Source organism: Magnolia sinica, chromosome 18 (genome assembly GCF_029962835.1).
Source record: "Magnolia sinica isolate HGM2019 chromosome 18, MsV1, whole genome shotgun sequence".
NCBI lineage: Eukaryota > Viridiplantae > Streptophyta > Magnoliopsida > Magnoliales > Magnoliaceae > Magnolia > Magnolia sinica.
Genome location: NC_080590.1, coordinates 4,094,121 through 4,116,068, shown reverse-complemented (window position 1 = coordinate 4,116,068; position 21,948 = coordinate 4,094,121). Strand labels below are relative to the sequence as shown.

The 21,948-nt window shown below is 39.4% G+C and overlaps 1 protein-coding gene across 2 annotated transcripts; it reads left to right on the top strand.

Annotated features, from left to right (window-relative positions):
- The first annotated feature begins 4,515 nt into the window (after window positions 1-4,515).
- On the top strand, window positions 4,516-20,503 carry LOC131233103 (lysine-specific demethylase JMJ13-like). Of its 2 annotated transcripts, XM_058229704.1 has the most exons (11): window positions 4,516-4,961; window positions 7,283-7,667; window positions 13,314-13,470; window positions 13,552-13,771; window positions 15,213-15,266; window positions 15,363-15,442; window positions 15,549-15,826; window positions 15,952-16,356; window positions 16,477-16,874; window positions 17,384-17,659; window positions 19,614-20,503. In XM_058229704.1, exons 1-11 carry the CDS (start codon window positions 4,959-4,961, stop codon window positions 20,043-20,045), a joined length of 2,688 nt encoding a protein of 895 aa, XP_058085687.1. In that variant the 5' UTR covers window positions 4,516-4,958; the 3' UTR covers window positions 20,046-20,503. The 2 variants fall into 2 exon arrangements, with proteins under 2 accessions (XP_058085687.1, XP_058085688.1); XM_058229705.1 differs by lacking the exon at window positions 7,283-7,667 and having other exon boundaries at window positions 4,522-4,961.
- Window positions 20,504-21,948: the final 1,445 nt, after the last annotated feature.

Sequence of the window (21,948 nt, the reverse complement as noted above, 5' to 3'; positions counted from 1 at the left end):
TTCCAATGGAAAGTTATTTGATGCTTTGTCAGGCTATCATCTTGACACGCAGGCACTTAGAAATTCCACACGTTGCGTACTTTCTGTTTCGGTTTTGAATACTTCTAAGTCCACTGTAGGTAAGTCATGGTCTCAAAATCGACTTGGTTGAAAGATTACATTTTTTGATTGGTGGACACTTTTTCGCAGAATTTTGGCCGGTGGACCCTTTATATTTCAACCGTTCAATAAATACTACCATTCCGACGCGTAGATGATCAAATAAGTGTGATTTTTTGGTAATAATACTTCAAAACTGAGATCAATAATCTGGACGTGTCAATTTTAATTTATTGCATTTCGTTTTACCATTTCTTAGTGCATGCACATCATATATGACGCTCCGCCAGAGTATCAAAGTTTTTCTCCTTTTCAATTTATCGCCACCTTACCTGATCTAAAATATCACGATAATAAAATTTCTCGCCAGTGATATCATGCAAAGAGGCTTGGAAGACTGCTAAAGTTGAGTTAGTTGAGCAAATGTAGAAGTTGGTGGTGACACTTCAACTGCACATATGGCATCATTGTAAAGAAATCTAGGCCGTCCAAATCGTTGACTCAAGTGCGTATAAAGTGTAGAGAAAACCTTGCACTGAGAAGATAATATTAACCGTCCGATTTTTAACTTAGAACTTGGATTACCACTCATGATTAATTAGATGGTAGGATTATTTAATCATTTAGATATATTATTCTTCCACAACGAGAATCTCAATTTCATGGCCCGTATAACTAAAAATCAGCAATTCATATGACTAAGATGAGTCACCATCATATTTTAAGTCGTGCAAAACCGACGTGAAAGTCTGGATAGAGAGATACCTTAAAACTGAATTTTCTGCCCAGGTACCACTGGACCCGAGGTGACTTGGTAAGGAGCCGGAATATCCTGAATTAGATTATCAACGGTCCATCCAACCTTCTTAAATATGACCCTGTTGTTATAAATATCATTTATATGAGTTTGATTGTGATTAAGCGTTACAAGAAATTCATGCATGTTTGGGTGAGAAAGCACGGTTTGTAAAAAAATAAAAGATTCTTTCAAGTAAATGACTTTTTTACCCCTTTTTTTATAGGCCTATTGGAATATAAAAAAAATTGTAATGATAAAATAAGATTAATCATTTAATTTTTATCTATAGATTTGGACCGTTTACTATTTTAATTTTACATATCCATTTAAATTCTATTTCTAGAATGGTTATGGTTGCTGTGACAATGAATTCTCCTAAATATGCCTTATACAGGATGTGACATGTCATTCAGATGGATGTAGATAGCTGCCTATCAGTGTAATGAGGGGAGTTACTACCATTTCAAACATTTAAATTTTAATAAAACTAGCATGAGTCTAGCCCAGTGAATCCATGGGACACATCAAATCATCCCACCCGTCCATCCAGCCCTGTTAAATGTAGACCTTTGGTTGTACATGTGTAGCGTCTGGTACGTACCAATGCTAGTTTTGCACCATTTAAAAATGACAGTGAATCCTCACCTATACACATGACATCGTAGTACACCAATCTAAACCGTCCACAGTGTTCTAAGGAAGATAATAGCAATTATTTGGTTTCTCTTGGAATTTAGACCACTCACATTTCATTTCCATCAATTGAATAACTAGGTTTGATTGAACGGTGTATTTTGGAGATCTACTTCATCTACAGTGGGGCCCACAAGTTGAATGGTCTACATAGGCAATAGTCAGTGCCACCGATGAGGAGAATGAGTTGAGACCATTTATTTAAAATGTGCAGAGCCTCAAAATGTAGTCAGCACTGCACTTCCCGTAATGGTTACACCTATGCCATTTCATGATACGGACCAAAAACAAATGGCAATTGATCCACACCGTCGAAACTTGTGGACCATGATTTGATGAGGTAAGGATCATAATCATCAAAGGTTCATAACTACCGTGCCCAACTTTTAGATGGTCAAAAGGTCTAAATCAAGTGTCTAAAGAAAAAGACTGATCAATACTAAAAAGGACCTGACAATGATGGTCCAAAGGACTTGTATGAATAGATGCTTAGAAACATAGGACCAATGTATATTTTAGCATTGGCCCACTCATGGGTCCTATCAATTGGGTGGGTTCAGACCAATGCATAAAATTTACATATGGCACATTCCTGTTTTTTTTTCCTTAGGTGCTCACACACCACCACACACGCACGCCATGGTGGGATTTCACTACCTATGGGAACTCAAACCCTCGACCAGGTGTTGAAACTCCTAAGAGTTTACCACCGGAGTTAGAGTAAGGTCCCACACATTCCTGATTGGGCCTGCCCAGTGACATCAACTCCCTTTGTGTTCTCTTGCTGTCCAGGTTGGATGACATATGGAGGCAAATTGCGTGTGCTCCAGCCCACTAGAAGTTCATGAGATTAGAAGCTGTGTGGGGCCTACAGAGATGCTCGTGAGAAATTTACTTCATACACTAGTTTTTCAAGCTCATAATAAGATGAGAAAAAATTAGGCATGTCTAGATCTTGTGCAGCATACAGCGTAAAACAATGAGAATGGAAAAGTCTAATGAAACCTTCTTCTAGTAGAAGCTGTTGGCATCAGTATTATCTTGATCCAAAACTTCCACAGACTTTATATAGTTCCAGTGGTGGATGTATAAATCCCTTTGTTTCTTGTGGTAGGGGTCACTTGATTTTTTGGCTTGCCTGACTTTTGGACTTTAGCCCAATTATGATTTTGAGAAACCGATTGATGTAATGTATTTCTCACAAGGATCTATGCGGGCCCTATAGCTTCTAATCACACAAACTTTCCATGAGTGGGGCTTAAGCAATTTATCTTCAATTGCATATGAACGAGGAGGTCCATTGATTGTTTGTTGACCGGTGCTACCAATCTATGTGGTGAACCTATGTAGCGGATTTGAATGGACAATATGTTGCTTTTAGAGATGTGTTGGCGGAGTCGACCTAACAACTTTCAAATGCATTTTTCTTGAGCTTCATCTCTAATAGTTGCATGTTGCTTAATCAAATCCTACTAGGTTCATTCACCATAAAGGTGAGTGTTACTAGTGTTACCATACAATTCATGTCCCTATCTACGGGTTTTCATGTGAACATCCAATTATCTGAGTCTTGCCATTTTGCCCCTCGGGCGTAGCCTCCTAAGCTGCAGGTTAATCTAAGAACACAAGCCTAACATTTAGAGGCCCATCTTATGGATGGTTAAATGACACCCATGCATGTACAAATGTCCTTAACCATTCAATAAAAAGGTTTGCCGATGGTAAGTAAAAGGAGAAGCGGTCCATATACCTCCTCGTGGGATGGATAGGATCATCCCACGTAATATAGTTTTAGGTTTACACTTTATATAAATGTTTGCCGTGGGCATCACGTGGTCGAGCACACTCATCAGCCAAATACATGTAAAAGAGCCACTATTATTAAAACTTTGAAATATCGCGAAAAAATATCAAATTCATTACATTTATAAGTTAATCATGATATTTTGAGAAAATTTCTATTTATCGTATTTTCTTTCCTCGTTTGTGAAGCTCGCGTTGAAGCTTCCTTCTTTTTGACCGAAAATTAAAAGTTGCTTAACTAACATGGCATCTTCAATCTCTTTTGAGCAAATTGACCGAAACACCCTTGTGAAATTGACTACACTGTTCCTACCCTCAATCTTAGTAATCCTTCTTTCAAGGGGCAATTGAAGTAATTTCATGGAATTTAGAAATATTTTAATAAAAATCATTTAAAACTTGATCATTGACCAAACCAAAATAGCAAGGTAAGAAAACCACGTGATCAATAAACTGCTACATTCATTCTCAATTACTTTAGATCTAATTGACCAAAAAGCCTTCTTACTATAAGGAATCAATGGGCTTTTTTCTTAGTAAAAAAATATCATAAAAAGTGGAATGATTTTAGCTGTTACAAGTAACACATTTTGTGGGTGCTACTCTCACCACATGGATTCACTTTGATGAATGTACTGTATATCCATGCTGCCCAACCATTTTGCCGAAATTTGAAAAATTAAACATATCCTAATCTCCACTACACTACACATGTAGAGTGTTGGGTAACCATTAAAAGATTGTTACTAGTTCCAAAAGTTTTGGATCCAGCCGATACTTGTATTATTCACTTCATATACTTTTTGACCTTATCAAGGAATTGGATGAAAAATAAATATAACGGTTCTTCTTATTGGCGCTGGAAAGTTTTTAATGATGAGCATTCAATCGTCATTGTTTCCTGAGATTTGGATCAACTTAAATTTTGGAAGCACGTCCTAAAGTGGACTGGAAAATGCATGGACGGCGTTGATATACAGTACCCGCGAAACAGCTCATCTGCTTCCCATCAAGAAAGGGCATTTCAGTAATTCTTCGTCGGCCAAGTGGCTATGGGCCAAAAACGCGTTTGGGCCAGTCGGCGTTTGGTTGAACGTCTGCAACTACCGCTATCCTTCCCCGTTTTCTTAACATTTGTTTTTAATAATTAACTATAAATACCCCTCCCTTACCCTTTTTTCCGGTTTTCTAAGTCCCGTTTCCCGATATCGTACTATTCTTCCCATCCTCCGTTGCCTTCTCGCCGGAAAACCTCCTTTTTCTCGCCGGAAAACCTCCTTTCTCCTCGTCGGGAATCTGCTCTGGCCGGTTTTCTGCTTGACTTTTATTCGAAGAAAGCGTGGAATTTCCAGCGACTTTTCTTCGCTTTGGAGGGAAGCTTCGGATCTCGGGTTCTGACGCGGCTGGATTTCTTGTAATGTGCGTCGCCGTTTCTTGAAAGCACCGTTTTAACGGAAGGAAACGGCAGAGGTCGGGTATAGGGTTTCGGGTTGGGGAGGATTTCTTATGCTTTTGTCCCATTCGACGGACGGCGGAGGATTCGAGGGAAGACGGTCGGTATGAAATGGTATTTTTCTTTAAATCTTCGATTTTTCTTTCTCGTTTCTGTTGTGTTTATGTCGTTTTCTTGGATTTTTTTTTTTTTCTGTATTTTTGGTCGTTGGATCTTAGCCTTTAAAAAAAATTATATATCTTTTCGTTTTTTTCATTGATTTTCTGGATATTCTTCGTTTTTTGTTTTTAAACCAAAAAATTTCCATCGATTTTAGTACATTTTGTTATTTCTGTATCCTTGCTGTAGAATCTCTGTTTTGCATTTGATCTGGAAAACGTTAGGGGCTTTGATGGACTCGGCTGTCCGAGAAATGAAAGGAATCACGATTGTCGAATTTTCTATATGCATTGCGATTTGACGGAGCTTTTTAAATCGTGATTTTCTGGTTTTTCTTCGATTTTTAGTGCATTTTGTCGTTTCTGTATGGCTTTCGTGGAATCTCTGTTTCCCGTTTGATTCGGAAAATGTTAGGGGCTTTGATGGATTCAGTGGTCCGCGAAATGGAAGTTAAGGGCTTTTGTGGATCCGGCCATCTAGGAAATGAATGGAAACGCCATTGTTGAATTTTCTATATGCATCGTGTGATTCGATGGCTGGCTTTTGAAATGCCTCTAAATTTCATTTGAGAAAAGGGGCTGATGCCGCCAGTTTCCTCTTCTCATGGAGATCGATCTATACATTTCAGAGATGGGCATGCTCGTAAAATTTTACCTTTTTCTGAGGTGAAAGGTCTCTCTGTTAGAAAACTCGTAGAGAAGAAGACAAAACCCTTTTCCACCCATAGGACCAGTTTCATGTGAAATAGTTTCCAGGTCGGTTCGGTTGGTGAAATGGCTCCTCTCGTTCTGAAGAAAATCGTCCGACCTACATTAAGTAAGCGCAACATATGATGCCGAGATACGGGTACTGATGCAGGGCTCTGTATTTGCCAAAATCGGCGACATGGGTACAGATACCCTAATAGACGTGTGGTACCATGAGAGATTGTTAGGAGCTTTGTCATTCATGGACCACATACAAGGGTGCACGCACACCCGTGAGTAAGTACTGGTGTAGGTACACCTCATGGTGTGCTTACAATTTCTGAGCATTTTCGGCACTTCCTCTCACGTATTGTAAATTTTATAATGCTGAAAGTAAACTGGGTGCACTGAATGGGGGAGTTATTACACCTCGTATCTTGTACGGTAGAAGTGGCACATGTCTATGAGGATCTGAACCATGTAGCCTGTGGGCACTGAGATGGATTGGCCACTTACTGAAACCTGGCTTGATCAGACTATCCTAAATTCCTGATCAATGGTGTTTTCCCCTATACTGCTCATTTGTATGCTAGTTATCAGTAGTAGGTGGTTATTCGGGTTGGTGCTATCTTCTTGGTTTATGGCCCATTCACAAGGAGCCACTGAAGGACTGGTGAGGTTTTGCCAGCATCCACCATATGTATAGCCGGGTGCTAGGATCAACAGAATCCCATCCGCCCTGAATCCACGGGTTACCTCAAGTAATGTTGCATAATCTCCATTACTTGCATGAGGAAAGGAGGCAGTCTTGGCCATGGCCACCCCAGACCTTGGAAACACGACATACCAACATGTCCATATGGATTGTATTGATATTGAAAAACATTTTATTATTTATAATTTTAGTTCCTAGATGCCTTAGATATAGGGAAATGGTCTAAGGGCATATTTGTATACTTGGAATTCATGGCAAAAGAAAAAGGAAAATAAAAAGATAATTAGCCAATGATGATTTCTACTAGAACTATTGAAACATGGATTCCAATTTTGAATTCTTGTTTGTATAGCAAGAGGAAACCTTAGGGTCCTTTCACAATACTCACGTAGTTGAATGTGCCAAGAATCCAAATCATGGAAAAGTGTAATGATTGCTTGGTGGAATCCACCATTTTCTTTGTTATCGAAACAACACAATCGTCACATCAAGGGAAAACTCTTTTCCTTTTCCACTGCTTGGCATGGAATCCATGGTTTTCAAACATGGCCTAAATAACTAGAAATTGATTCATATCGTGTAAAGTGTATAAATATTGCAAATTCAAGAAAAAAAGTACAGGTTTCCCTAACAGCCCATGCTGGTGTGTTTGACATAGTTATTCATGGATGGAGGTTTTCTAGAAAATGGGGATCCGTGTAAGGTAGAGGTAGCTGGCAATGTATATGCATCTAAATGTTTCTTTATGTAATAATCATTGGAGACATTAATGTAATATGAAATGTACAATACTTAATAATGTGTTAGGTTAACCTCTTTGGTACCATTTAACTGCTGCTCACTGCTTTCCTTATCCTCTTTCACTTGTTTGATAGGTGGAAGGAAGGGCTTGTTTGTCCAGAGAGGCTAAGAATGCACTAGAAATTCTTAAGCGTAAGAGGCTCCAACGGATGAATTTGGGCATTGCATCTGAAGGAGTAAATGTTACTAATATGATGGCTAGAAGTGGTGGGGATGCTTTAAGAGCTTCAACATCATGTGGAATGAGATTGCCTGAAAATGTGCATTTGAATTCACGGGTTAGTGGTGTTTCAAGTGGAAGGGATGTTTTCTCAAAGCACAAGGTTGAAAAATTCGACACAGCTGATTTAGGATGGATAGACCAAATTCCTGAGTGCCCTGTATTCAGCCCCACAAAGGAGGAGTTTGAGGATCCCTTAATTTATCTACAACAGATTGCTCCAGTAGCTTCTAAATATGGTAATTTTTTATTTTTTAAAGTGGTTCATTAGTAAGTGTTTTAAATTGAAGCTGTACCTCTCTCAGGGTGGACCTTCAAGTTCTACTTCTGTTTCTTTTTTTCTTTTTTTCCCTCCCATAGTGCTCAATTCTTACATAAGTTTGATTCCAAACTTTTCAGTGTTTGAGGTTGACTTCTATTATTGCAGTCATAGTGCTTTGGCACTTAAAGGGGTCATTTAGTAGCATGGATTTTGGGCAGTTAGGAATTGGAATATGAGATTTTCAATCTAAATCATGTTTGGCAACCCCCAAAATCCTAGATTTCAAATCCAACTTGTATTAAAATCCTCAAAAGAGTGCATTTTAAAATCCAAGTGAAAAGGTGGGTTGCAAAATCCTGGATTTCAATCCTACCCAACTATCACAACTGCTCTCCTCTCTTTTAAGGCTCCCATAAGTCAAAATCCAGGCTACCAAACATAATTTCTGGATTCGACAGAATTGAAAATCAAGCGGCCAAGTGCTACTGAAAGAATGCAAAATCCATGATTTGGATTCTCGAATCAGAATCCAAATCCATGCTGCCAAACAACCCCTAAAAATTCTTCATTAATATGTTTGTGTTGTGTTGTTAATTCTGGTTCATGCATTTGTGGGCATAGTTTCTTTCTTAACAGTCACCGTTGTTCTTAAGTATGCACTTCATATCAACATTCTGTATTTGAGAGCTGCTTTCATTTCATATTTTATTTTCTATTTTTTAAACTAGACGCTGCTTCTACTGATGTAAACAAGATTTTGATGCGTCAGGCAGCACATGGGTCTTCATGTAGGTGGAGACGGTTCATGATTGTTAAATCAGGATATATATCTACATCTTTGTGCATTCTAACTGAGATGCATCTATTCAACATTTTATTTCCTCCTTTTTTTCTTTTTTCCTTTTTTTTTTTTTTTTTTTCTTTTAGCTAAATGATGCTCCTACTGTTGTTGCAGACGAGAATTTGATGCACCAAGTTACAACTTTCTACATCTTTGCACAATTCCTTTAACAGTCAACAAGCGATGAATGCCATAATGCACCCCAAATATTAACTCATCCATGATAAAAGATTGGAGGACACTGGCAATGTCTTTTTTTTGAGTCATTCATTATCTTTGATGATACTGTATCACCCATTAGTGCTACAAGTGAAACTGAAATTTTACGCCCCCTGTGTCTCCCATCCATTTGTGGTCCCAAACTGTTGAAAACTGACAACTGTATCTAGAAGAACTAGTGAGTTAATAGGTATGATTCAGCTGCTGTGATTGCCTAATGTGGTAAATGTTCCTTTGAGAATGTAACATGACTGACTTCTAGTTGCTTTTTAAGGGCATATAGGTAATTTGGAGTGAATCCATAGTTATAACACCATCAAATTTTGAGCAATAACTTAGATGGACCATACACCAAAAACTATATTGATTTGATCATATAAAAAAATTGATTTGTGGACATTTAATCCATGGATGGTCTGAATTGACCAAAAAGTTGTCCACTAATCAGAGGTTAGGGTTGCTGAGACTATGTTTTTGGAACGATTTCCTGTTTGCAGCAAATTTTTAATTTTTTTTATTCTCAATGTGAACGGTTAAATTATGTAGTAGGTGCCACGTGTGCAAGATCTAAAAATGCATGTGTACACAGCATATCAAGGGTCATGCTCTGCCAGAGTACGAAATAAATTCCCTTGGACAATCGCCTGTCCACCCTTCTCCATGTCTTGCAAACCGCTTCCTCTCTCCATGTGCATTGCACGTGCCACTTTTCTATGCAGGTTGACAACTAAACATGCAAAATGGTTACAGTCAAGTGAAAAGGAATCCATAACTAAAATGTTTTCATGCAATTATTAACACCAACCATTTGTGGAAGGTTTAATGTGAAGGTAATCTCACAAGGTAAACATGTGTTGATGCAGGACAATTAACCACTTGCTCTAAAAGCTCGAACTGTTAGAGCATGGCGAATTAATCCATTTATCTCCCCCACATCTCATGGGTTAGGACCTCGGCCGAACCCCCCTATTGGGCCCCAAATCACATGGATACCGCCTCACACGGGCCGCCTACCCTGAGTGTGTCCCCGCATCCCACAGGCTACCCCACTCGAGCCTGCTATGAAATGCGCATTAATCACCCCTGGTGAGGAGTCTCGAATACGAGACCTCCCTCGTGGGCCTCGCCCTCGAGTGTGCCCCTGCATCCCACAGGCGACCCCACTGGAGCCCGTTGTGAAAATGCCCTTGCATTAATCATCCCCGGTGAGGAGTCTCGAACATGAGACCTCTCGCTCTGATACCAATTTGATGCAGGACAATTAATCACTTGCTCTAAAAGCTCGAACTGTTAGAGCATGACGAATTAATCTCTTTATCTCATAGCCCAGGTCCCACATCTCATGGGTTAGGACCTCGGTCGAACCCCTCGTGGGCCCCAAATCACATGGGTACCACGTCACATGGGCCGCCCACCTTGAGTGTGTCCCCGCATCCCACAGGCTACCCCACTCGAGCCCAATATGAAATGTGCATTAATCACCCCCGGTGAGGAGTCTCGAACACGAAACCTCCCCCGTGGGCCCCGCCCAACCCGAGTGTGCCCCTGCATCCCACAGACGACCCTACTCAAGCCCGCTGTGAAAATGCCCTTGCATTATGTGTCCATGGGTTGTAAACCTTGGATGATTGGATGGTGGGAGAGTAAAGGAAATTTGAGAATAAGAATATGTAGCACATATCCCTTAATGCAAGCTTTGTGCATGTCAAAGTTGAAATGAATATGCGCACTTCTTTTTGGATGGTCCTACACTACCATTTGAGCTACATCGTGTACACTATTCACATTTCAGCCACTGGAAAATGGTATTTGGAGATGTCTCCTCTTTAAATTATTACATACTTCTCTGACACATTTGTACTTCTTTCCAGTAGAAAATGTATCTGTGACATGATTGTACATCTTTCCAAAAAAAAAAAAAAAAAAGTTTCCGGTCATACGAAATCTTGATTGGTTAGGACCGTTGGGTGCCTCTGTTATAACATGTTACTTTATAATATAGGTGTTGACCAATTGTGTCAAAATCGTTATCATATTGCAAATCGTAAAAGGGGTTGAATCATATCGAACCGTAAATCGTATTGTAAATCATAAGAATTTTCTTATTTTAAAAAAATATATATAAAAAAACAAATGAAAAAAATATAAGTAAATAAGAAAATATTAAAAACTCATTAATCATCCATTTCCCATCAACATGTACCAAAAAAGTAATACGTTTCATGATATTATTAGTTTCTTTCTTAACAGTCACCGTTGTTCTTAAGTATGCACTTCATATCAACATTCTGTATTTGAGAGCTGCTTTCATTTCATATTTTATTTTCTATTTTTTAAACTAGACGCTGCTTCTACTGATGTAAACAAGATTTTGATGCGTCAGGCAGCACATGGGTCTTCATGTGGGTGGAGACGGTTCATGATTGTTAAATCAGGATATATATCTACATCTTTGTGCATTCTAACTGAGCTGCATCTATTCAACATTTTATTTCCTTTTTTTTTTTTTTTTTTTTTTTTCTTTTAGCTAAATGATGCTTCTACTGTTGTTGCAGACAAGAATTTGATGCACCAAGTTACAACTTTCTACATCTTTGCACAATTCCTTTAACAGTTAACAAGGGATGAATGCCATAATGCACCCCAAATATTAATTCATCCATGATAAAAGATTGGAGGACACTGGCAATGTCTCTTTTTGAGTCATTCATTATCTTTGATGATACTGTATCACCCATTAGTGCTACAAGTGAAACTGAAATTTTACACCCCGTGTCTCCCATCCATTTGTGGTCCCAAACTGTTGAAAACTGACAATTGTATCTAGAAGAACTAGTAAGTTAATAGGTATGATTCAGCTGCTGTGATTGCCTAATGTGGTAAATGTTCCTTTGAGAATGTAACATGACTGACTTCTAGTTGCTTTTTAAGGGCATATAGGTAATTTGGAGTGAATCCATAGTTATAACACCATCAAATTTTGAGCAATAACTTAGATGGACCATACACCAAAAACTATATTGATTTGATCACATTAAAAAAATTGATTGGGACATTTAATCCATGGATGTTCTGAACTGACCAAAAAGTTGTCCACTAATCAGAGGTTAGGGTTGCTGAGACTATGATTTTGGAACGATTTCCTGTTTGCAGCAAATTTTTTATTTTTTTTAATTCGCAATGTGAACAGTTAAATTATGTAAATCATAAGAATTTTCTTATTTTAAAAAAATATATATAAAAAACAAACGAAAAAAATATAAGTAAATAAGAAAATATTAAAAACTCATTAATCATCCATTTCCCATCAACATGTACTGAAAAAGTCATACGTTTCATGATATTATCAATTGAGAAAATGTATATGGTATACACACCATGATATTAAAGGATTCGTGCCTTTTTCCTTTATTTTCTTTTGTTGCCTTTCGGAAAAATTTACCTTAAAAAACATACAAGAGTCCTTTAATAATTTCGTTCTTTTGTACCTTTCTTAAGTATAGAATCATGTTAGAAAAAATGGCATTCGAATCTATTGTGAATAGTATCTTGATTTCTTTGTTTTGGATTTTTGAATATCAAAATCCCTAAATATCCTCTTGCCTCTCTCTCTCTCTCTCTCTCTCTCTCTCTCTCTAGAAAAAAGAGAGGATATATTTAATAGGGGAGGCCTTTTCATGTTTTATGAGCAGAAGGGTACAAAGAAAGAAGAAAAATTGAATAAAAAATGATTTTTAAGTAATTTTTGGGCCCATTATGTAATCTACGATTATTGGTACGATTCAGATGATTCGTACGGTTATTGTAATTGTATGATTATTTGGGATTTACGATTTGGGTGTACGATTCAAATCTAACACCCATACAATACAATATGAATCGTGTGAATCATACGATTCTCATAACCCTGGTGTTGACTATCATGTTGCCTGTAATGGCTCAAGGCATTGTTGAGATCCTCGTGTCAAAATGATACATTGGCAACCATGTTGCATGGAGGAAGATTTACTAAATAACAAAACACTAATATTTTAATCATTCAATTCATGGTGTAGCTTTATGGTGCCTCTATATGCTGCCTGTTGATTGTCGCTCAAAAGGCTTTGATGATCTTGGAGTTCATTCCATGGCGTCGATTGTCATTCCATGCATCTTCCCATTGTCAGGCAGCAATATTTGTGCTTAGCAATGCATTTTTTTCTTGCCTTTGCTGTTACTCTTTCATCTGAAGTCATTTATTTCACAGATAAATGTTGCCTCCATAAACACTTATGTTGTACCAAGCCATTGTACTGATAGCTCTTGTGGTTATCATTTCTTTCACTGGATATTACACCAAGTTCTGAAGTATGAAGTTTTGGATATCCAACCATTACATTGATGGTTTTGGAATAGGAAATTTATCAAATCAGATCATTTTGTCTTCAATGGATGTTATTACTGGATTAATATGGAGAATGCTGTTCATTGATGAACTTTGAAGAGTGTGGACATTTCAAAATCTGCTGGTTTCAAATTCGGTTTTATTTTACAGAGAACTAAATTCTCGCTATCAACTTTCAGGTATATGCAAGATTATTTCGCCTTTGAGTGCTTCTGTACCTGCGGGTGTTGTATTGATGAAAGAAAAAACTGGTTTCAAGTTTCAAACAAGAGTGCAACCTCTCCGGTTTGCGGAGTGGGATACAGATGATAAGGTCTCCTTTTTCATGAGTGGGAGGTAAGTTTTTATTTTAAACAGAAACTAAATTTCTTGCCTTATTACTTTCTGTGGTGTGTGAATGTTTGCATGGTTTTTCAGAAAGTATTCATTCCGTGAATTTGAGAAAATGGCGAACAAGGTTTTTACTCGAAGATACGTTAGTGCTGGATGTCTTCCTGCCAAATACTTGGAAGAGGAATTTTGGAATGAAATTGCTTGTGGCAAGATAGAAGCTGTTGAGTATGCATGCGATATTGATGGAAGTGCCTTTTCATCTTCTTCTATCGATCAACTTGGAAAAAGCAAATGGAACTTGGAGGTGTTATTTCTTACTATTTCTTTTCAAAGAGTTCTTCTGGTAGAAATTTTTTATACTATAATTTAACATTGCTTAAGTTCACCCATTTCAAAGATGAGAAAAGCAAAAGCTTAGATTGCTTGGAGCCCCAATTTTACATTTAGACCTTGACTCATTTTCTTCATTGTTCCCTGTTTAATGTGTCTTTAAAATTTAAAGTGTCTGGATTCTTGGTGGTGCCACTTTTTGCTGGCTTCTTCCTTCCTATGCACTCTCTCATTTATGGGTTCCACATTTCCTCATTTTGTTTGTACTGATAAGAAGCTTGCAATATTTTTTGTTTAGGGAAATGCTAACATCACAGAGCGTCCCCAAGGCTATTAAATGACTCATATGATGACCAATCATTGACTTGGACCGTCTGTCCATTTCATAAATAGGGGCAACCTCTGGTGCAAAAATCAAGCCAATCAGATGATCCTAAACATCCGATCAATAGCATGGAAAATAGACTGTTTGATGGATCCCACTTTGTATGTATTGCTTATGAATCCAAAGTAGCACTTTGGTTTGATGATTCTAAACATGCGATCTATGGCTCATGAGAAATGGACAGTTATAACAAATTGGACTCATTCGAAGGGTTATGGTCATCTGATTGGCATGAATCATGCACCATGGCTTGCTCCCAATACTACTATTGAACGGACTGCCAAGATTGATGATAGGTCATCCCATGTGTGACTTTAAAAGCTTTGAGGATGTTGCTAAACTCCCCATGAAGGTGGGAACATTAGCATTCTCCTTTTGTTTATTTTATTTGTATCAACATTTGCAATAAGAAACTTGTCCATTTTTGAACCAATCTATTTTCCTTTATGGACACATCAACCCTGCTTTATTGTGTAGTTCACGAAGAGCTCAAATATCATAATGGAAAATTTTTTAGTGAAAAGGAAAAGGTAGCTGTTTGTCTATAGAGAATTTGGGATCTCCTTCACTAAGGCATTAAGGCATTAAGCAGTTTCTTGACATGGCACATACTGATAGTCAAGTTCAGGAATTGTTGACTGTCATGGTTTTCTTTCCTTCCAACGGCTAAATAAGCCCTTAACAGTTCAAGATCAGTGTTTTAGTAATGTAGGGGCATTTTCATACTGGGCTTGAGTAGGGTGGCTTGTGGGATGCAGGGGGGCCTGTGTGAGGCGGGCTCCACCCGTGTGAAGCGGAACCCATGTGAAGTGGGGCCCACGAGGGGGTTCGGCTGAGGTCCTAACCCATGGGATGTGGGGCCTGGGCTATGAGATAAATGGATTAATTCGCCATGCTCTATCAGTTCGAGCTTTTATAGCAAGTGGTTAATTGTCCTGTGTCATTTAGTTTGGTTGAGTTTACATGCCTTTTGGTTTGTTATCCTGATTAACCAATTGGTATATCGTTTTGTTTATGGTTTTGATTTCAGAGGCTTTCTCGGCTGCCCAAATCTGTGTTGCGACTGCTGCCGAGTGCAATCCCGGTACATAATTTTTCATTCTTCTGATATTTAATAGTTGTAACATTTTAAGCTGCTGCATGCTTTTGGCTGTTTGTTTATTTGTTTCGTTTGTTTCAGGGAGTAACAGATCCCATGCTTTACATTGGAATGCTGTTCAGTATGTTTGCATGGCATGTGGAAGATCATTACTTGTACAGGTATGTGTTGAATCTTATCTGCTGGTGTTCAAGGCTTGAGTGTCATTCCTTGTTCTTAGCATTGATAATGTATTTTATAAATCTGGTTTCTATTTGTCACTGGCAGCATCAATTATCATCATTGCGGTGCATCGAAAAGTTGGTATGGGATTCCTGGTCATGCAGCTCCTGATTTTGAAAAAGTGGTCCGGGAGCATGTGTACTCTCGTGAAATTCTATCCACTGAAGGAGATGATGCAGCATTTGATGTGCTTTTGGGAAAGACAACCATGTTTCCTCCAAACATTCTGTTAGAACACGGTGTTCCTGTATATAAAGCTGTACAAAAGCCAGGAGAGTTTGTTATCACTTTTCCTAGAGCATATCATGCTGGATTCAGTCACGGTAAGATACTAAGCATTATTTCCAGTTTCCACTCATCTTCCAGTGAATTGCTCCATGCACTGCATGTTATGATCAGGCCAGTTGCTCATCTTATGTCACCTTTCCTAAATCTTATTGAACTCTAGGTTTTAATTGTGGCGAGGCAGTGAACTTTGCAATTGGTGACTGGTTTCCGCTGGGAGCAGTTGCTAGCCAGCGTTACAGTCTTCTTAACAGGATGCCCCTCCTTCCTCATGAAGAACTCCTTTGCAAAGAAGCGATGCTTCTATTTGAGAGATCGTCTGCTCCTGAATCCAGAGATCTGGCTCCTTCATCAGCAGACTTGGTTTCACAGCAGTGCATAAAGGCTTCTTTTGTGCACCTAATGCGGTTTCAGCATCGTGCTCGCTGGTCACTCATGAAGTTAGGAGCACGTACGAGCTTTTCTCCAGCTTCTGAGGGAACTATACTCTGCAGCCTTTGCAAGCGTGATTGTTATGTGTCGTGTGTTAAATGCAACTGTCATATGGATCCTATCTGCCTTCGCCATGGTATAGGCTTCTTCCTCCTTTCTCCCCTTCTTTGGTTCACCTTTTTTTTTGGGCATTTGTCCATTAGGATGTATATTGAATTTTTCTAATGGTTTTCATTACACTGGTTGTATGATTTAGACACTGAGGCAAGGGGCTGTTCATGTGGGCATGACCGTCTTATTTTTGTGAGGGAGGATCTTTTGAAAATGGAAGTTGCTTCCCAGAAATATGAGCAGGAAGATGGAATATTAGAGGCGGTTCAACGGCAACTGGAGTTAGGCAATGACTTGTGCCCGCAGCCCAGTTTGTTCTCATGCTGTGAAGAAGATGGATACGTGCCATATTGTGAGATAAAGATTGAACAGAATTCTAAATGTGCAGAGCAAGCTCAGGTTCAATTACGAGAACCAGATTGTGTTTCTCACAGACCGGCGATGCAGAATAGTGGGAACAGCTTCATCAAATCTGATGTGGTTGAAGTTACTCCATCTCCTTCAGTCACTGCTGTGCCGAGGGATGACAGCTTGTCTTTGCATGTGAGGTTTCACACTTGGTTGAATGCTATTAGTTGTCTCGTGTTATTAACCTGAGCATTAGCCTTCAATTTAAAGAGGTCTCAAGTCCAACCGACACATGATCCATCCAGTGAATAACTTCCAACCTGTTAAGTGCATGTGATATCCAACCCTTTCCAATAGGTTGGCCCCACCATAAGGATCACCTAGTGCAAAAAGGAGCCTATCTTCCCATCATGTGGGCCACACAATAGAAAACAATTTCTAGCTATTGATAAATAGAAAAATGCAAGTGGTCCACTCGATGAGTGTATATGGCTTATTTTTGCGTAAGGTGATCCTCATGATAGGACCAACCTATTGAATGGGTTGGATGACACACACACTTGAAAGGTTGGAAGTTATCTGCTGGGTGGACTGTATATTGTGGTCCATCCAGTTGGACTTGAAACATCCAATTTAAAACTTCCTTACAAATTTCTTATGCATTTTAACCATATGAATTTTATTTAATATATTTCATAATGCAGGGTCCTGTGAATGTTAACAATACAATGACCTCTTCAGCTAAGGGTTCTGAAAAAGTATCAGCTAGTGGACATGAATCTTCCCAATCCTCTCTGTCTTATAACAGTTGTTTGTCTACCGATCATGGCAGTTCACACGTTGTGCAGGTTATACCTGCCGTGGATCAATACAGCGAAGATTCTGATTCTGAGATGTTCAGGGTCAAGCGTAGATCCACTGTGAAAGTAGAGAAGAGAACTGTGAACAGCATAATAAACTCAAAGGCCACCGAACAGCAGGTATTACTTAATGTGCCATTTTCTCTTTTCTGGTGGATAATATTGAATCCAAACCATTTTCTCTGATCCACTTATTGCGCCTGCACTGTGCATGTCATGCATTGTTTTGCTTTCACTTTTAGTCCTTGTTAGCACATTAATTCTGATGGGTACCTATATATGGCAAACCGAGATTAGTTACCAACAAACTCAGAATGTCTGTTACTATGCACATAAATGCAGCTTTTTATGATATTTATGACCATGCAATCTAGTCTTCCTGCCCTTTGACCCTCTCTATACCCTCTCCTTTCATTTATTTATGTCAAATTCATTTGATGTCCTTTTGTGGTATTAAAAACAGTTGCCTTACAGCTGTAAAGGTCATTTTGTAAAGGAAACGGTTACCCCTGCCACGTGATACAGAGAAACCATTACAGGGCTGACACGCTGTTACAAGTAGATACAACCATAAAGGGTCCATTTTGACTTCTTTTTTTTTTTTTCAAAATTTCTCTCGTTTTTCATGTCCTTATTCTTAGGAACTAAGTTTAAACTAGATGCAGGGGACTTTTTGAGGATCAAAACACAATTTTAGTGGGATTCAATGAACCAAATGGAGTGGACCATTTTGGGAACGATCACTTTAAATAAGTAGGGTGAAAAGGTAGGAGGCCTAGTAGAGTAGTTTGTGATCTGAAAGTTAAATTGTTTAATTCTTCACACCTACAATATTTCTATTTTAGGTTTGAGGGGCAGTTTTCCTTGTATGCGAGGGAATATGGCTTAGGTGCAGTTAAAGTTCCTCCACGTGACTAGCATGGCAAACTAGAAGAATCTAGGCAACACAATAAATAGTAGTTTGTATGAACATTCCTCACTCTCTTAAGAATTAAGGATTACCAACAAAAGAATAAAAATGCAAAAAGAACAACAATGCTTATCTTTTGTTTTGTTCCCCATGGTACCTATAATGGAAAATGAACTAAATTTTAGATAGTAGTTTCTTCAACAACAAGAGAATGAAGAGACAAGCTTCAGGGCTAAGGAGTGAGACATCTTCGGCTCAGCAGAAGATTACATGCATATATATGTGTGAGTGGGGAGAGGTTGGGAGCTTTTGATTGCGGGGGTGGGGAACTATCCTTTGTTTGATTCCTGGGTATGGATCTACCTGTCATTGGTGATGATCCTTTGCTAAGAAAAAAAACAAAATTTGTGTTTCTCAAAATTTTTGCGACTAAAAAGTTTTGAACCCTGCATCAACCCATAGTTCTAAAACTCAGTTGGTCGACTTGAAACTTTGCCAAGTCGACTTGACATGACATGTTGAGTTGACTCAAAACAGCTCAAGTGTAGGAGTTTTAGAATCATTACCAGAGGTTGGGAGCTTTTGATTGCGGGGGTGGGAAACTATCCTTTGTTTGATTCCTGGGTATGGATCTACTTGTCATTGGTGATGATCCTTTGCTAAGAAAAAAAACAAATTTGTGTTCCTCAAAATTTCTGCGACTAAAAAGTTTCGAACCCTGCATCAGCCCATAGTTCTAAAACTCAGTTGGTTGACTTGAAACTTTGCCAAGTCGACTTGACATGACACGTTGAGTGACTCAAAACAGCTCAAGTGTAGGAGTTTAGAATCATTACCAGTGGTCTATTAACCACCGCTCTATTTTCCCTTTTAGTACTTTATTACTTTCTAAGAAATTTAAGATTCTCCTCTTTCTAGATATTTTAAATTGATTACTAAAATATCAAGTTGAGTCCATTAAAGACTTGATTGAGTCTTCGAGTTGACCCAACTTGGCTAGACATCGAGTCAAGTTTTTGAACATCAGACATTCTGTGGAAGTTGGGTTTTCAAGCAAATGATCATGTTCTTGGTTTTTGGTGTTTTCATCTTCCATGGCGCTTCATCTGTTTAATGTTGGTTTCTAATGATATCAAACAACTCTGCTTTCATGTTTCCCTTCAGGCACTTAAACGGCTGAAGAAACATCACCTGGACAGAAGAACTGAGCAATTCCCATCATCAGATTGTGTGCCCGACAAGCTGGACCAGCCTGCTGCAAATCACCATTTTAAAGAAGCTCTAGATTCTGCTCCAAAAAACAGAGTCAGCGGCGTGGTTGCTGCTGCCTCCAACAAATTCAAAGCACCACCAATTGACACAAAGCTGAGCATGGAACCGAAATCAAGGGATCAAACTGCAAGGGCTAATTTTCAGGTTGATGTAGGATCAAATGTTAGGGAACTCACACCATTTGAGTACGGAACAAAGCGTCTGAAAGTTAGAGGCCTGTCACTTCCTGGTGGCGAGCAGTCCGGCCTGATCTGCCAGCTGCTGCCAGAAGTAGGTGACGAGAAATCTAGAGGAGCAGGCTCTAAGAGGAGCACCATAACATGACCCATTCCTAAACGGAGTTCTCTAACACACCTGAACAACAACAGAAGTCTTGACTCTAGGATGACAATGTCAAATTGACAGGGTGAGTTTAGCATTGACGGAAACTCAGATTCTTTGCGTGGGCGCCGAATTTGGGGTCTACTGACACACGAACGATCATATGGTCATTGAATTCTTCTTGGGTTCTCGGCCGGATCTCTTCTTTTGTTTCAGCTTTCGGAAGGGGGCCATGGCAAGTGGGGACGGCGAGAGTTAGTTGCTGTGTAGGCTAAGATACGTACATGGATTTATATCATTGATCATTGATTCTTTTGAGCAACTGGGTTATATTATTCCCGCAATCTCGTGATGTGTCACAGTTCCCTATTCGATTTCTTTATTCTTTTATAACACAACCGGTCCTGTAACTTGGACTTCAATAAAAAGAAAAAAAAAATCACGAAGAAGTTTCTCTTTTCTCCTCTCCTCTCTCGTTTCTTTCTTCCTTTCTGGATCTTGATATTGGCCATTAGATGAGAAATATCAAATATATGAGAATCAAAACAGGCAAGGGAATAACAAAGAGTGGGCCTGAGGCAGTGGTTGTGATTTCGCCTCAGGTTTAGTGGCACATTCGACTGGTGTCATCAGTGACAAAACAATTGGGTGCAGCAGCATCATGATGTTTCAAGCAGTTGGAAGGTCTTCACATGAGCAGCAGATCAGAGAAGCTTTGTAAACTTTGGCATGATGTGATGTGTTCCTTCATGCGTGCAGTGTCACTTGCGTTGGGCATCCCAGCCATGCAAAAGGTAAGGCCCAAGCATGGAGATTGCCTGGGGTGAAACCCAAGTGTTCCCACTCCAAGCCTGTGGAGTCATTGGGAATCCCTGGTCTGACGTGTAATATATCTGGGTGTGTCCTGTCTCCCTAGGTAAACCATCTTCTTAGTATGTTGGGGCCACATGCATTACATGGTGGAATTTCAAATCCCGTGGTCCAACACGATAACAAGTGGGCCCACTCAACCCACAGCCGAGATTGGAACATTAAAACAATGGGGCCAAGCTAACGATTAAAAAGAAGAAATAATTCGCGTTTGCCATTTCCTCCTTTTTTTAAAAAAAGCCGCTTGCTTTGGGCTGTCGCCACAGAACAAAGGTGCTTGTACTCTTGTCGGGTTTAACATGGGTTAGATAGACAATGCAAAGAAGAATGCACTAGACGTAATTCACACTACCTTTGTGCACGAAAAGGTAAGGTTGCTAAACACTTTACAAAGGGCTCTAAAGATTGAAACAGGCTCACACCTATTCGTTTTGAAACATTGAAATAGGCCCATGGTTGTACTGGTCCGCTCAGGTGGGCCATCTTAGGGCCTTTAGGAAGAAACACATATTTTCCTAGACCAAAAAATTATGGAGCCCAAAATCTCAAGCTGGGTTCCAATCCTGTGGGTCAATCTCTGAGTCGAACTCACCCGATTTGTAGTATCCTAGATGTGTCTTCTTGTATGGTGAGGTTAACGGCTGTTTTTAACAGTCTGGCCGAGGTGGAGCCCATAAAACTCACAAATGGGCTTTATCACAGGATTGGCCATGGCGAAAATAGGAAAGAGCGGCCTCGAATTTAGGCCCAGCTTGGACCTACTTGCTGACATGCTTTCCAGGGCTGAGCATGTGGTAGGTGGTGGTGCTGCCTGACAGCTCTTTTGGCCAGCCTCAGTGATGGTGATGGCCGGCAGCCTGGCCCAGCTAGAGTGACCTGGCTAGGGGTGTAAATGGGTCAGGTTCGGGCCGGACACAGGAATACCCACACCCATACCCACCCATGTACATGGCTACCGATACTTGTGCATGGGCTTCAAATGGTCACCCATGCACATACCCTTTCGGGTGCTGCCCTACCTATTAGTATACCAGGT

Excerpts from the sequence above, each read along its gene's own strand:
- LOC131233103 (XM_058229704.1), top strand. Across the intron at positions 7,668-13,313 it reads TCCAGTAGCTTCTAAATATG|GTATATGCAAGATTATTTCG; the intron begins GTAATTTTTTAT and ends ATCAACTTTCAG. Across the intron at positions 16,357-16,476 it reads TCCTATCTGCCTTCGCCATG|ACACTGAGGCAAGGGGCTGT; the intron begins GTATAGGCTTCT and ends TGTATGATTTAG.